The following is a 13,907-nucleotide window of genomic DNA, read 5'->3' as shown; positions in this document are numbered from 1 at the left end:
CTGCTTAATATTTCAGATGGAAATTGACACAGCACTGAGTGATCTTGAAGCAGCTGATTTTGCTGAACTGGTAAATATTTGCTTTTGTTGTTTGCATTGCACAGTACCTCTTTGCCTTTCTCATATTTGGTAGCTTAAGAAAAGCACCACTTTCTCAGCCTTGCTTTGTAATCAAGTGGGATTCAAAGCAAAGGTACGCTGTGTTATTCCTGTTTTAAGATAGATTGATGTTATCCGTTTCTTTGTCCTGAATTTTTCTCAATGGTTAATGTTATAACCATATAATAATCCTCTAGGATTAGTCACTAGATGAACATGGTGCACTATAACTTAAGTCCATGGATTGCCTACAAGGACACTTCTAATCACAACAAATGTGTTGTTTTTCCTTTGAATAAAACAAAAAGTTTTAGTGGAGCACGAGGACTTTACTTACCAGTTTGAATAAAACAATTACAAGTTAAACATAATCTTAAAGGAGAAGGTAGTAATTTACTTGGGCAAATGCTTTCTACTTGGTGAGCAGGATAGCGAGATGTAAATGTACTGAAATCTTGTTCAGATATTGAATGATGCTTGAAGATAAAAATACAGGTTAGGCAGTCATATGGTCAGTCTTTCAAAACAAATTTTAAAATGGTACCAGACAGACTGGATGAATATTTTCAGAAGAGGATGGTTCTCAGTTGTACTTTACTGCAAATAAATTGATTGCACGCAATAATTTAAAATACTCTGTATCCATATTAAATTAGTCTTACTACTTTGAGAGCTATTGGCATCTAAACTGAAATATTAATGACTAGGCATATTTGGAGTTTAATTTCAAGAAACTATTAAGAGTGCTTTGACTTGGAAATTTTGCTCTATGAGGGCCTCTGGTGTCAGTAGTTATGCTTCAGTTTGCTGTAAGAATTAGCATACCTTGAAAGGTTTGTGGACAGATAAGCACTGGATGGGAAATCTGAGCATCTTGTTTAGAGCTGAAAACTATAGTGACACGAAAATTTATAATATAGGCTAAAACTTTGTATTTCACTTAACTGCTGAGAATATTCTTAATGCCGTTCTGATGCCCGATTGATATAAGTGGTCAAAAATGAAAAGATTAAATAATACTGATTGACTGGAATTAGTTTCTGTGTATTCGCTCTGTAAAATAAAAAGCCTGAACTAAAAATTCTTGCTTTTGTTCACAGTCTGAAGATTACTACAACATGAGAAGATTATATATGATTATGGGCTCTTGTCTCTTCTACAAGGTAGTATTACTGATTAAGGCCTACAGGTTAGGAAAATAAAACATTTAAAAATCCAGTCATGCAGTCACTCTTTTGAGAACCTCACAAATATGATAAATGGATGTTTGATTTAAATACGTAATTCTAGTAAGAGATCAAAAACACTGTAATAAAAACAGCAACAAAAAGATTATAAAGCGGTACATGTTATATGATCAATGAAACCAAAATATTTGTTTGAAGCTGTCATATAGAAATTCTGTTGCACGTGATGAAGAAAGACAGTAATATGAGATGGAAGACTCACTTGAACCGATTCAGTCTGATATTCTAACAGGATTTTTCTTTGCATTGCCGTTATTTGATATAAAGGTGACAACCAGTCATCTATCTTTGATCTGTCTTCAAATCAAAGATTTGACAAGTTGGACTGCCAGCTTTTTCATTTTGGCCTTATTTGTAAATTTACCTATCATATAAATGTAGGTAGTGTATTTGACAATGTAAAGACAGAGCTAGATGACACCCTTTGCTTTAAGGAAACTAACTTACATGCAACTGATCTTTGTACCAGTAGCATTATGAGAGTAAATTTTCAGCACAGTTTAGTTTGGGTTTTTTGTTTTGTTTTGTATTTGTCAACAAGTTTCTTACTGAATACACTTCCTTTTCTGTGTTCAATCAAGGGTTACTTGATTGGCAATCACTTGCCAAAGGAAGATCTCATTGATATAGGTTTATATAGCCAGCACTATTGTCTGTTACCCTTGGCAGCAGAGCAGAAGATTGGTCAGTTAGTGATATGGCGGGAAGTATTTCCACAACATCACATCCAACCCTGTGAAGTGTCAGATTTTACAGGATACACTGAACCCGAAGCAAGATACTTCTTACTGATAGTTGGCTTGGTAAGTAAGCATTTCCCTGTTATGTATACCCCTTTCTGTATGCTCCATTTTATTATTGGGTTTTGTCTGTTGTTCAGCAAGATCATAAATTCCATGTGTTAATTTAGTAATTTTAGAAAATATTCGTCTTTTATCTGTTTCATGGGACATTATTTCTTAGATAGGAAAATTATTTGTTTCTTGTTATTTTTATACATTTCCATTTCAGTTGGAAATGTTTTACTTTAATGATCCTTTATTTTCAGATAACTCACTGAAGAAATGTTTTCTAAAAGCATTGTTTTTTTGTCTATTATCTGATGAGTATGTAAACCATGGCTTTCATTTGCCTGATAACTTAGATAACGTGAAAGGAAAAAGAAAAAATGGCTCTGGGGAGGAAGAAGGGCTCCTGAGTATAGTACTGTTTTTTGTCCAAGCATCTGGTGAGATATAATACAGTGAATAGTATATTTTAAATCAAAGGCTAACGTTGCTACCTCCATGTTTACAGAGACACTTTATGCTGTGTGTTCTGCTAGAGGCAGGAGGCTGTGCATCAAAAGCCATTGGGAATCCAGGACCAGACTGTATATATGTAGACCAGGTCAAAGCTACCATACTTCAACTGGAAGGTATAGATGCCAGCATAGAGGAGAGGATAGATTCTCCTTCCATTCCACCTTTATCTTGTGCTGACTGGTTCCTTCCTACAACACGTGACAAACTGGAGAGCTTAACCACCTCACCTATCCTAAGTAAGATACAAAATGCTTCCAGAACAGAAACTACTCCAGCAAGCAAAAGGACTCTGTTTGGTGACTCTTCCTTAACAACACGTAAGCCAAGTCCTACAAGAAACAGTGGAGGACCTGACCACCATGGTAATGAAGGTCCTGCAGAAGATGAAAGCAATAATCTACAGTCTCAAGCAGATCAGGTCTGAACAGGGAAAAACATACTGCTTAAAGTTTTGGTGGGCTTGGGGAAAGTGGCAGTTCTTATTAAAATTCATGTACTTAAAATAAGCAAACAAGCAAAAATCCCACAGCAGAGCTGAATAAAATGTCAAGAACACCTGAATTCAGTAGGAGATACTTGAGTTGCTTTGGAAAACTTTGAGTCAGCCTCCCAGCTGTCACATTTTTATTTGGATTATTGTTGCTTCTAAATATTTGGTTTTCAGCTGACTAAACTTGGGACAGCTGTGTTGGAATCAGAGTAAATAATTGGAGAATATCTCCAAAATAATAATAGTGTAGACAAAAGCGATAGGGGCAACTTGCTGTACAGCTGTACAACTGCTTCTTATCAATTTTAGCCAAAAATAGACTAAAATACATTATACATTAATTGATGTGACTGGGGCTTCATTGAAAGCAATACATTATTTTTCTTTTAAATTTGTAATTTCTTTCTTTAATTCTGTTCTTTCCATGGCAATATTTTCTGTTAATTCACCCATCTACTTGCTTTTCAGGCTGCTAGAAAAAAACATACCCTACCAAATCCATCTCATTTAGGAAACCTTAAGAAGAACTTGTCAGAGAAGGACATGGAACTTTTTAACACTATCAAGTAAGAAATTGTTTTTTTTTTAAATAAGTGTTTCATACTAAAAGTCATACATTCATGTTTTTCTGAAGATGTACGTATCCTTGCATAATTTTATTGTAACCAAAACTTTGCTATACAAACTCTTAAATAGAAGTCTTTCTCAAGAATATTTCAGTGGAATGTATGTATGTCCAACATTTATGTGAACTTAGAAATTCAAGTAAATGAATTTTTTGCTCACGTACACCTCGTTCCTCCTTGCTTCTTCTAGGTAGGCAAACAAAGGACAATGAAGCTGTGACTCTTCCTAGTTTCCTTAGTCCTTTGGGCAGCACTGTCTGCCCTGGTATTTTGTTGGAGTGCAAAAGAAAGCTTTAGGTGTTGGGTTTTTTTCTCAAACCATTTTTTTTTCTTTTTTTGAGGGAATTTTTGAGAGCACAAGTTCAATAGCTAACTACACTTATGTGCTAAATTTTAATATAAGCAGTCCAAATTAGCAGATGTCCTTGATATAGAAATAAGTACCTTTCTAACATCTCCATTTTAGTACTCCATTGCAGCTACCAGAAAAATGATTATAAGAAAACTGTACATATTGTTTAACTGAAATTTCATTCAGATTTATTTGAATATTAAAATGATCACCCTGTTTTTGAAGGTTGACGTCTGGTCCTGAGAACACCCTGTTCCACTATCTGTCTTTGGAAACAATGCATGGAATCTTTATAACCCCAACTCACAAGGAAGTTGCACGGCTCGGGGGCTCCATCCACCCTCAGTTAATTGAGAATTTCCATCGCTGCTGTCTTTCAATTCGTTCAGTTTTTCAGCAGTGCATGATGAAAGATGTAAGCTTTGTCTTCGGTTTTTCTCTCTACTTACATTCTCAATTTATTATTTCAATATTGTTTTCACTTCTTTGTTTAAAAAGTTCACTAGCAGGCAGTTCTTTGTGTTGTTGTTTAAAAGCACTGGACTCTTTTACTGCTATAGGTAGGTTTTCTCTCTGAACATCCAACCATGTATGTGTATAACTGCAGTTTGACCTGCCATGCCCTCAGAATAAGTACTTGGTGAATTCAGTATGGGATTTTATTTTTCTGTTTGATTTTAGAGCTCTGTAACTCAACACAAAATTCTCACACATTGGGTTGAAGTATAGGAAGTAGCAAGAGAGGGCTGTTGGATTCTTTTAGTCAAATTAATCATATAAGGAAATTTCAGACTGTAGGAAAAAAGAAATGGATGCCCTCTCTTTGCACAGAAAATGGTTGATATGAGCAGTGCCAGTGCTGCCCTTGGTGCCCTGACAGTGTGTCTGAACACTGACCTGAAGAGAGCCTCTCTGAAGCTGAGGGAATGTTTGTTCTCAGTGCCTTTGTTCCCTGTGCTACCTGAGACTGCTTATACATTTGCCACCCACTGATGTCTCTGATAGTTTTCTCACACTGATATCTGTTTAGTACCTGGCTGGTTATAATGGTCAGTTTTTTTTAATTATGCTGCCAAATAATCTCTTGGATTTTAGATTATGTGGGATGGTGCAACAGGTGAGTTTTTTTCTCTTTACAAAAAGTTCAAGCCTTGCTTGAACTCAAGACTTTATACGAGTCGCATTTTCTTAGATCCTCAAGTGACAGTCCAAGTGCATTAAATGAGAAATGCGAAAGAACAGTATCCTGTTGATATTGAAGTAACAAAACTAAAGAAAAGAATCACGTAAGCAAAATAGTTATATCTTCTATCTGGCTTCTTGACAGCAATGTCATTCAGCAACTTCCTGAAGGAAGCATGCTAAAATTACATGTACTAATGTTTACATTAAAAAAAGGTATCTATCTGTACCATAGCTTCCTCAACTGTTTTACAGAAAAAGAAGAAAGCGGGCAGTAAGATCTCAGAATGTAGTAGTACGGATGAAGACTTAGGTCCTGTAAGAGAACATGGAGTTTTGTTTGAGTGCTCTCCCAAGAACTGGAATGATCAGAAGAAACCACCGCCGACACTGAGTTACTGGGTTGTGGGGTAAGTTTAAAGACAGACAAATCTATTTCTCCCCAAACCTTCCATTTTGAGTATGCCGCTATCATATTTAAGATTTATTTATTTATTTTTCAATTGCGAAGATCAAAACCACCTACTGGTCTATCTGAGATGTTCTGGGGAGGGAGCATTCTTTCTTGGATTTGCTTTCTGCTTCCAGCACAAATAATCTATTTACTATGATGTCACATAATTTTAATTTAAACTTATTTGCGTGACAGAATAGTGTGCTGCCCTGGGTATTAAATATTAAAAATCAGAACTCTTACTCTAAGTAATCAAGTGTAATGAGAAAATAGAATGCATCGTCAGTTGGCAATTCAGAACATTACAAATAATTTAATTGTTTAAGACCAGGCCAGCAAGCCACATTCTATAGCCATCACTTCTCACCAACCATGTTTTGTGATGCCTAATATTTAGCTGCAATTAGCAGACAGAATTTGCCAGTCAGCAGGATGACCAAGAACAGTCCATGAATTTTTACAGAGCCATGTGCTATGTTATAATGCTACCTACAGTTATGCAAAGGTATATTAACAGCTTTCCTATTTTAGTTCTTTCCCTCAAAGAGTTTGTTAGAGTGACACATAGGAATATACCTGACAAGTTGTATTAAGGTTGATAATGAGTAAATATGTAAATGCTGGAGTTTGCTTCCATGTAACCCAGTGCAAAAACAACAGTAACATCAAAATACATGCTAAAAACATAAAAAACTTTTTTAATAGGCTTGAGAAAACTGAAGAGATAACTGACCTTAGGAATCTAATATATGAAAACAGTAAAATCATGCAGGAGGACCACAGACATTTGCTAGCTGTATTACACAGCAATTGCAAAAAGCTAACACCTGTTATTTCTTATTTTTGTGGTTTTTTTGTGTGTGTTCTTTTTCTTCAGGAGACTCTTCTTGCACCCAAAACCACAGGAGTTTTACGTTTGTTTCCATGATTCAGTCGCAGAAGTTGCTGTGGAGCTGGCCTTTAAGCTGTCCTTTGGTTTAGCTACATAGATGAACTTCCTGAATATACAGCCTTCCTCATTCTCATCTCTCAAAGCATTTAAGGGTAGTGAGAGATCACCTCACTTGAGGTAACTGTCACTGGCATACCTTTGAGATGCTTTTTAAAAGGTAAATCTACCTTCTGATTTGACACATGTGAAACTTCAGAGATGATTCTAATGATCTAGTCAGTGGAATGCTTATAAAAAATTTCAGAGCACCAAAGTTTTGCATTTATCTATTGTCAAATTTTTTATCCTAATTGTAACTTCATTATGTGAAAACCTCACCTGATTAGTACATTCACTGCTCTTCACTGTCCAGTATTCAATGTAAAATAATACACTGATATCCTCAAAGTGCTCTGTGAATTTTTGGCAGTCACTGATAGGGAAAAGTAGATTTCCCAATGAACGAAAATGTTGTGCCTTGAGGTACGTGAAAAATACAGAAATATTTTCAGTAACATTGTGTTAATCACAACAAAAAGAGACCTTTTAAAAGAATAATGATGTTTAGCCACCCAAAACTGATGGTGTGACATTTTTGCTAGTGCACGCCGTTAGACATTTGAGACCTACAGTGGTGACTGATGTTTTACTTGACTTCTTGACTTTCATCATAAATAACGCTTGCATTTATGAAACAAACAGTTTTGAAGGCACAAGAGAGGTGTGCTGAGGGTGATATTTTTGTTTAAGACCAATGCATGGATAACTACTTTTGTATTATATTCATAATTTCATAATAAAAACAATATATTTTTAAAAGACCAGTACAGTGCTATCCTAATTTATTTTAAGGCTACATATTTTCTCTTTTTGTTCATTTAAGCAGTATTTGTTTAACTAGATCTTCTACAGTCTAATGCTGGATACGGAAAAAAAGTTAGGTTATGTCTGTATGAGGCAAGAGAAGGAATGCTTGCAAAATCAGAAGGCTTCTACAGAATTCAGCTTTCCTACTAATTGCTGAAAGGTTTGTAGTAGACAAATTAGCTGCTCTGATTGTATTTGTTAATTTCTTATACAGTATTACTGAAGATCTAGTTTAAAATGTTTGATTTTCTTGGGTTCTTTTTTTTATTACCCCCAGCCAGCACATTTAGATTTGGTCATTTGCATAGTGACTATCGCATCCTTCATCAATAGTGCAACTTTTCTTTCCTTTCACTGTCTCTACTTGCTAACAATGGGATCAAAAGAAAATATATATATATGTATTTAGGAAAGTAAATTCTGTTCTTTAGGTTCTCATGATCAAATCCTTAGCATGTTTCAACTAGCAAATTGCACTCAGAGTAATTCTAAACTGATCCTTTAAATGCCTTTGACTGCTCACGCTCACTGGGTCATTCACAGCTTGGTTTAAATCATTCTGGAGTTGCTTTCATTTCACGCAGTAGATGTCTTAAGCCTGAAGTTTAAGTGTACAATGGAAGGTTTTGTTAATCAGCCATTTCCAAAATTGATGGCTCGTTCATGACAGCGTATCAGTTTGAGATGTACAGAGCTGAGTTGCATCAGTAATGCTTTTACATTTCTATTCTTCATCTACAAATCAGGTTATCTGAGAGATTTCTGTGTTTGGAAAAAATAAAAAGACATTGAGAAGCAGCTGCAGGCAGAGCCAGTGGTGCAGGGTTACAGTCGACTGCACATCCAGAGAGAAAAAGGTACAGACCCAGCCATTCTGGTTCACCACTATGGTTAGGAAAACAAACATTTTCAAGAACATCTCTGCAGCCACAGTGATGGCAAGCCAATTGCAGGCTGCTGGCGTTCAGAGGAGTGCTGTAAGGTGGGCAGGAGGTAGGGAGAAGGTGCAGTTCCCTTCAGGATTCTCACTGATTTGAAAAACAAACCTGCAGCCCCAGTCAGCACACTTTCATGTGATGAAGCAGCAAAATTATGCTTATTGGTGGTTGTGGACATTTTCCTTCTGATGGTTTCTCAGAAGCAGAAGTTACTCGGCATACCCATGTTGATATGAATGAAAGAGTACTCGTAATAAGAAAGGAATACCTTGGTTTGATTTTTCTTTGCCCTTAAGTTGTCTTTGCGTTCACCCACAAGAGCACAACAGGATATTTAAGTGAAGTGCATGGCTGTGCATTACAAAGTTCAGTCTCACTGCTGCTCACCATTGCTGACCAGCATCAGTGGGAGCCAGGCATGGAGCAGGGGCAACAATGGCAAAAAGCATATGCATTTCTCATGGTTCACATAAGTGTTATGTCCTCAGCACCGTTTAACGTAGTGCATTTACATTAGCATCCAGAGGAATCCTGGTTTTGATCTAGAAAAAGAATATCATCACAAAAGCTCTGCACAGTTTCTGGTGTGTATGAACCATTTAGTCATTGATTTGGTATGGAGTTGGAGCACCCCCTATGGAAGCTAACCTGCATAGGCAGGCTCCTTCCAGAAAAGAACATGGGTTAAAGAGAGTCAGATGTTCTGTGGTTTCTCTTGACAGTTTTTTTTCTGTATCCAGACTGCAGTCGATGCAGGTATCTCTACTCCTAGAGAGGTACAGAAGTTGATGCAAATTTATGGAAGGAAGCTGAAAACGTGCCCCATTCCTCAGCATTTGCATTTATAGTTTCTTGTGCTAACAGTGAACACATACATCTGTTATTGGTACACATCAGAATAAATCCAGATTTCCAGCACCAAATGCCTGAAAAATAAAAGACCTGAAAAGGAATATTTCTAACCATTGTTATACCTCATGTAAGTAGAAACAGTAGAAGGAATGTTGTATAACAAGCTCCACGTAATGCAAACTGTGGATGTTTATTTTAAGAATCCATTTCTTTTTCTGTAGGATTTTTTTGAGTTCTGGCATGGCAATTTGGTAAATGTTATGCACTGTTTTCCAGCAGAGGCTTTAAACTATGCTTTCAAAGACAGGTACAAACAGATTTTAATGCCCAAAGTGGGTAAACTGGTAAATAAATAACCTCTTGGTTCTGCTTCATAAACTCACTACATCTGGCCAAGTACTGTGCAGTTCTTTCTCTCAGCACGATTGGTAATTCATGGTAGTGTGTTGATAACATTTTGTATTTAGCATCTTTAAAAGTGAGCGTGGTTTTCTGCGTAGCTGATTGTTGAAGGTAATGAAGTCTGACTTTTTCACTTCAGTGATTAATAATGTTGTGAGGTTCATGAAACTGCTCATCACTTCAGTCAGAATTTTCAGTTTTGTTCAGAACATGATGATTTTGGTGGTAACCGATGGAATTATTAAGATACATATTGAAAATCTTAGATTCAGGTACCAATGTTTCTATTCTGTATTTAAAAAATCCCAATTAATTACATTTTAGCAATTAAGATGGCACTAGTATGGGTTCTGATCTCAAAAATGTTTGTAGATGATCTCACCAGTGAAATTATGGCTGTTTTTAGTCTAATGCTTGAAGTTCTTGTTGTTATGTCCCTCAAGCAGAAGCCTGTCTTTATCTTGTTACTATTCTCTGCATTATTTGCTTGATAATTGATACTGTGCACTGCTTGGGAGAGCTTCTACATGTTAGAATATGTCTAATGCTATTAGAGTGTGTGCTGTTTGTGTAGCTAAGTAATCACCCCATAAACTTAATTCTTGCTATAAATGTTTCTAGCTTTACATATGAAATAGTTTAAACATTTTGAGGAGTCTAGTTTTGTACAAGCAGAATATGGAAAAGAAATAATTTTAAGTTATAGCTCAAAATGCAAATTATACTTTTGAGCAATGCTGTCTTACCTTGCAAATTTGTTTGCTTCAAGAGGAAAGTTGCTTAACTTGGATGGATTCTCACTGGCAGACAGAGCTCAGCACTCAGGGAATTAATTACGGGGAATCCTGATCCTGAAATATAAAATGTTGATAACGGAATTTGAAAAATTACATCGAATGCATTCGGATCTGAACAGAAAATAAGTGAATATTGTTTTCATGTAGAAATCTGCTTTATTTGTGGTTTTTTTTCTTAGGTTATCTGTTTTACAATTGCTTTGGTTATGTTTTCATAATTTAAACAAAAGTCTGGGTTCTGTACTTTCTCTTGTTGACAGTTTTTTTCTGTGATGCCAAAAAAAGCTGCCACAGGCAATGCTTGTGCCATGAGCTTTCCTGGTGCTGCTTTCCAGGAGGAATGTTGTCAGTCCTTAAGTTTGGACCAATCCCCTTGTATTGCATGCAAATTCCTCAGCTGTCCTTTTTCAGTTGCAATTCCTTCACATGTAAAGAGTTTGAAGTTGCTGTTTTCTTTTTCTTGTTAGAGTAGAAAAAGTAAAACATGCATGAGGTACATAAGTGTTTATAGTTCTTCAAATCTCCTTTCTGCCTTCTAGAAGTATTTCCAGATGGCCTACATGTGTATGTGCGTGTGACTCAGAATTCAGAAACATTCCACAAATAGCATTCAAGATTAATTTCTTCAGAAGGATATTTAACAAAGTAGCATTATGCGTTATTGAAGCTCAGGAACTTGGGATGCTTCCTTACATACCTGGTGCAGCATAGGAAATCCCAAGTATGGTGGTGTGCATGATTTTTGCTTGGCTGGATTATCTTCTGAAAAAGATTACTACAAACTTTAGCTTGTGGGGAAGTGCAAAGGAACTGAAGAAAGCAGGCTTTGTGGACTTGCCAGGCACTGTTGGTACTGACAGTAATACAGGTGCAGTTTGAGCATCTTCAAATTGCATCTGTCCTCTCCTGCTTGCTACACGGACTAGATAAAAAACCTGAATGCTACCCTTTTTCTTTTTCTTAGCATTCTCTTGTTGCTCAAAGACTTAACATTTGTTTTAAACTTATTGGAAAACAGCTGCTTGCTGGACTATTGATTTCTGATCTGAGCTGAAAATGTACACGCTGTAAAAACTGTTTCAGTATTACTAAAGGGAAAAAAATAGCTGTGAAGTTTTAATAGCATTGAAACGTTTCAGAGCTCCCTTGAGACTGGAGTGACCTCGTTTAATTCTTAAGCCTTCTATTTGCCCAGTAAAGAAGCATCAGAAGAAGGATCACAGCCTTTCTAAATTTAGCTGTTGGAAACAGCTAACAAGGCATTACATCAGATAAATATTTGTTGGTTAAAGATCCCTCTTTTGCTGTAGATGAAAGAAGAAGAAAATGTTCCTTAGTGCTCTTTAACAAAGAAGAACACTTTGCTAAGCATCTGAGCTTCCTTCTCAGTGCAATAATGATTTGTTCTGATTACTTGGATGCAGAGCAAGGAGAGGGAACCTATAAAGGTCCCATTGACTGTTGCATGACAATATATCACCAAGATAATGTTTTCTTTCATGGGGTGTTGGGTTCATGGGGGTTCTGATGGACAAAAAGCTGGACATGAGCCAGCAGTGTGCACTTGCAGCCCAGATTACTGACAGTATCCTGGGCTGCATCAGAAGAGGGGTGGCCAGCAGGGGGAGGGAGGTGATTGTCTTCCTCTACAGTACCCTCTACAGAGGTCCCATCTGGAGTACTGCGTCCAAGCCTGGAGCGCCCAGTACAGAAGGGATGCACAACTGTTGGAGCAGGTCCAGGGGAGGGCCACAGAGATCATCGGAGGGCTGGAGAAAGCTTGAGGGAGCTGGGCTTATGTAGCTTGGAGAAGAGAAGGTTCTGGTGAGACCTCATTGTGCCCTTCTGGTACATGAAGGGAGCTTACAAGCAAGAGGGAGACTGAGTTTTTATACAGTCTGATAGTGATAGGGTAAGGGGAATGGCTTTAAACTAAAACAGGAGATTTAGGTTAGACGTTAAGCAGAAATTGCTTACTCAGGGTGGTGAGGCTTTGGCACAGATTGCCCAGATAAACTGTGGTGTATCTTGTTTAATGCATATCTTGTTTGCATGATGTCTGTGGTCATTTGCATAGCATGCTTTTAGCTGAAATACTAGACAAGTAATACCCTTAAGTCATTTGATTGTTTTTATAAATAAACATGTACCAAGTTACATACTTTTAGGAATTAAAGAGCACTGTTTTGATATCATTCAAGTAACTGATCCAAGGAGAGACTTAACCTTTTACATGGAATTATCTGTGTTGCTATTTTTATTACACATCTTGAATTAAAAACCCCCCAAATGTAGCCAAAAACTGACCCAAGCATGTAGGGGCTTTGGGAAAACATCATGGATTCTTTCTCAAGAAAGATTTAAGTAATCCACAACTCTTGTCAGAAGGGAGGATGAATCTTAAGGTATATACGAATCTACCCGTCTTCATTTCATGAGGAGGCTTTCTGTTATTTCTGAGGTAGTCATTTTCACTAAGAGAAGGAAAAAAAATTGCTATGGAATACCGATAACTTACAGACATAAGAAAGCACTGGGGGGGCCTTCATGTGGTTTCTGAGAAATAAAGGCCAGCAGGTTCCGAACATCTCTTTGCAGACTATCTGGCTCCACACAAAGCCCTCAGCTCCTCCAGTTACAACTACAAATACTTCTTAGCCCCTGCAAAATAGATTTAGTGATGTACAGGCCGAGAAGTGGGGTGACTGACATCGCCAGCTCCCAGGACCACAGCAGCAATGGGAGATGACTATGGGGATAGGATCAGGTTGGTGGAGGGAGCAAAACATGGGTGTGACAGGACTCAGGGTTGTGGCTAATCTGATGTGAATGAATTTTGTTCATACTTGCAGATCGAGCACGTGGTGTAACACTAATGCATGCAAGAAAAACTTTTATGAACAAGTTCAGCTTATCCCACTTGCAATCTCATCTCTGACTCATACAGTCATACACCTGGCAAAGTGAATGTAACAGCCAATGGCACTTTCTTGTCACTGTCACTAATGTCTGCACTGTCTACTTTCCCCACTGCAGCAGTCTGTCCTGCTGCTGCAAGTCATGCAGCGCTCCTGCATGGAAGGCTCACCCCCACCGCCAGGCTGCACAGCAGCTTTGAGCCTTGCTTGATAAGGTTGCATTGCTACACAAGAGCATTTGCATGGAGTGGCCTCTCTCGGTTTCCCTCGGTGAGGAGTGAGCATGAGGTGGTGCTGCAGGAGCAGCTGCTGCAATGCCTTGAGTCACAGGGCTGGTTTTGTCCCCAGCAGGGACTGCGTGGGATTTGGTCTCACTGCTGCAGCAGGCGGAGCTGGATCCAGGTGCTGTGCCTACCACCAGCTGCTTGTCCTTAGTGCTCCACCTGTA

General features: G+C 37.7%; 1 protein-coding gene across 3 annotated transcripts in view; it reads left to right on the top strand.

Annotated features, from left to right (window-relative positions):
* The window catches only part of INTU (inturned planar cell polarity protein), a 42,723-nt gene extending 35,213 nt beyond the window's left edge, over positions 1-7,510 (top strand). For all 3 annotated transcript variants that reach the window (XM_072335307.1, XM_072335308.1, XM_072335305.1), the window contains 8 exons: positions 17-70; positions 1,200-1,262; positions 1,928-2,149; positions 2,643-3,068; positions 3,609-3,706; positions 4,344-4,533; positions 5,556-5,710; positions 6,632-7,510. In XM_072335307.1, the coding sequence (XP_072191408.1) occupies positions 17-70; positions 1,200-1,262; positions 1,928-2,149; positions 2,643-3,068; positions 3,609-3,706; positions 4,344-4,533; positions 5,556-5,710; positions 6,632-6,743 (1,320 nt within the window). In that variant the 3' untranslated portion in view covers positions 6,744-7,510. The remainder of the gene's footprint in view (positions 1-16; positions 71-1,199; positions 1,263-1,927; positions 2,150-2,642; positions 3,069-3,608; positions 3,707-4,343; positions 4,534-5,555; positions 5,711-6,631) is intronic.
* Positions 7,511-13,907: the final 6,397 nt, after the last annotated feature.

Source organism: Excalfactoria chinensis, chromosome 4, assembly GCF_039878825.1.
Source record: "Excalfactoria chinensis isolate bCotChi1 chromosome 4, bCotChi1.hap2, whole genome shotgun sequence".
NCBI lineage: Eukaryota > Metazoa > Chordata > Aves > Galliformes > Phasianidae > Excalfactoria > Excalfactoria chinensis.
This window is presented reverse-complemented; position numbering and strand designations above follow the sequence as displayed.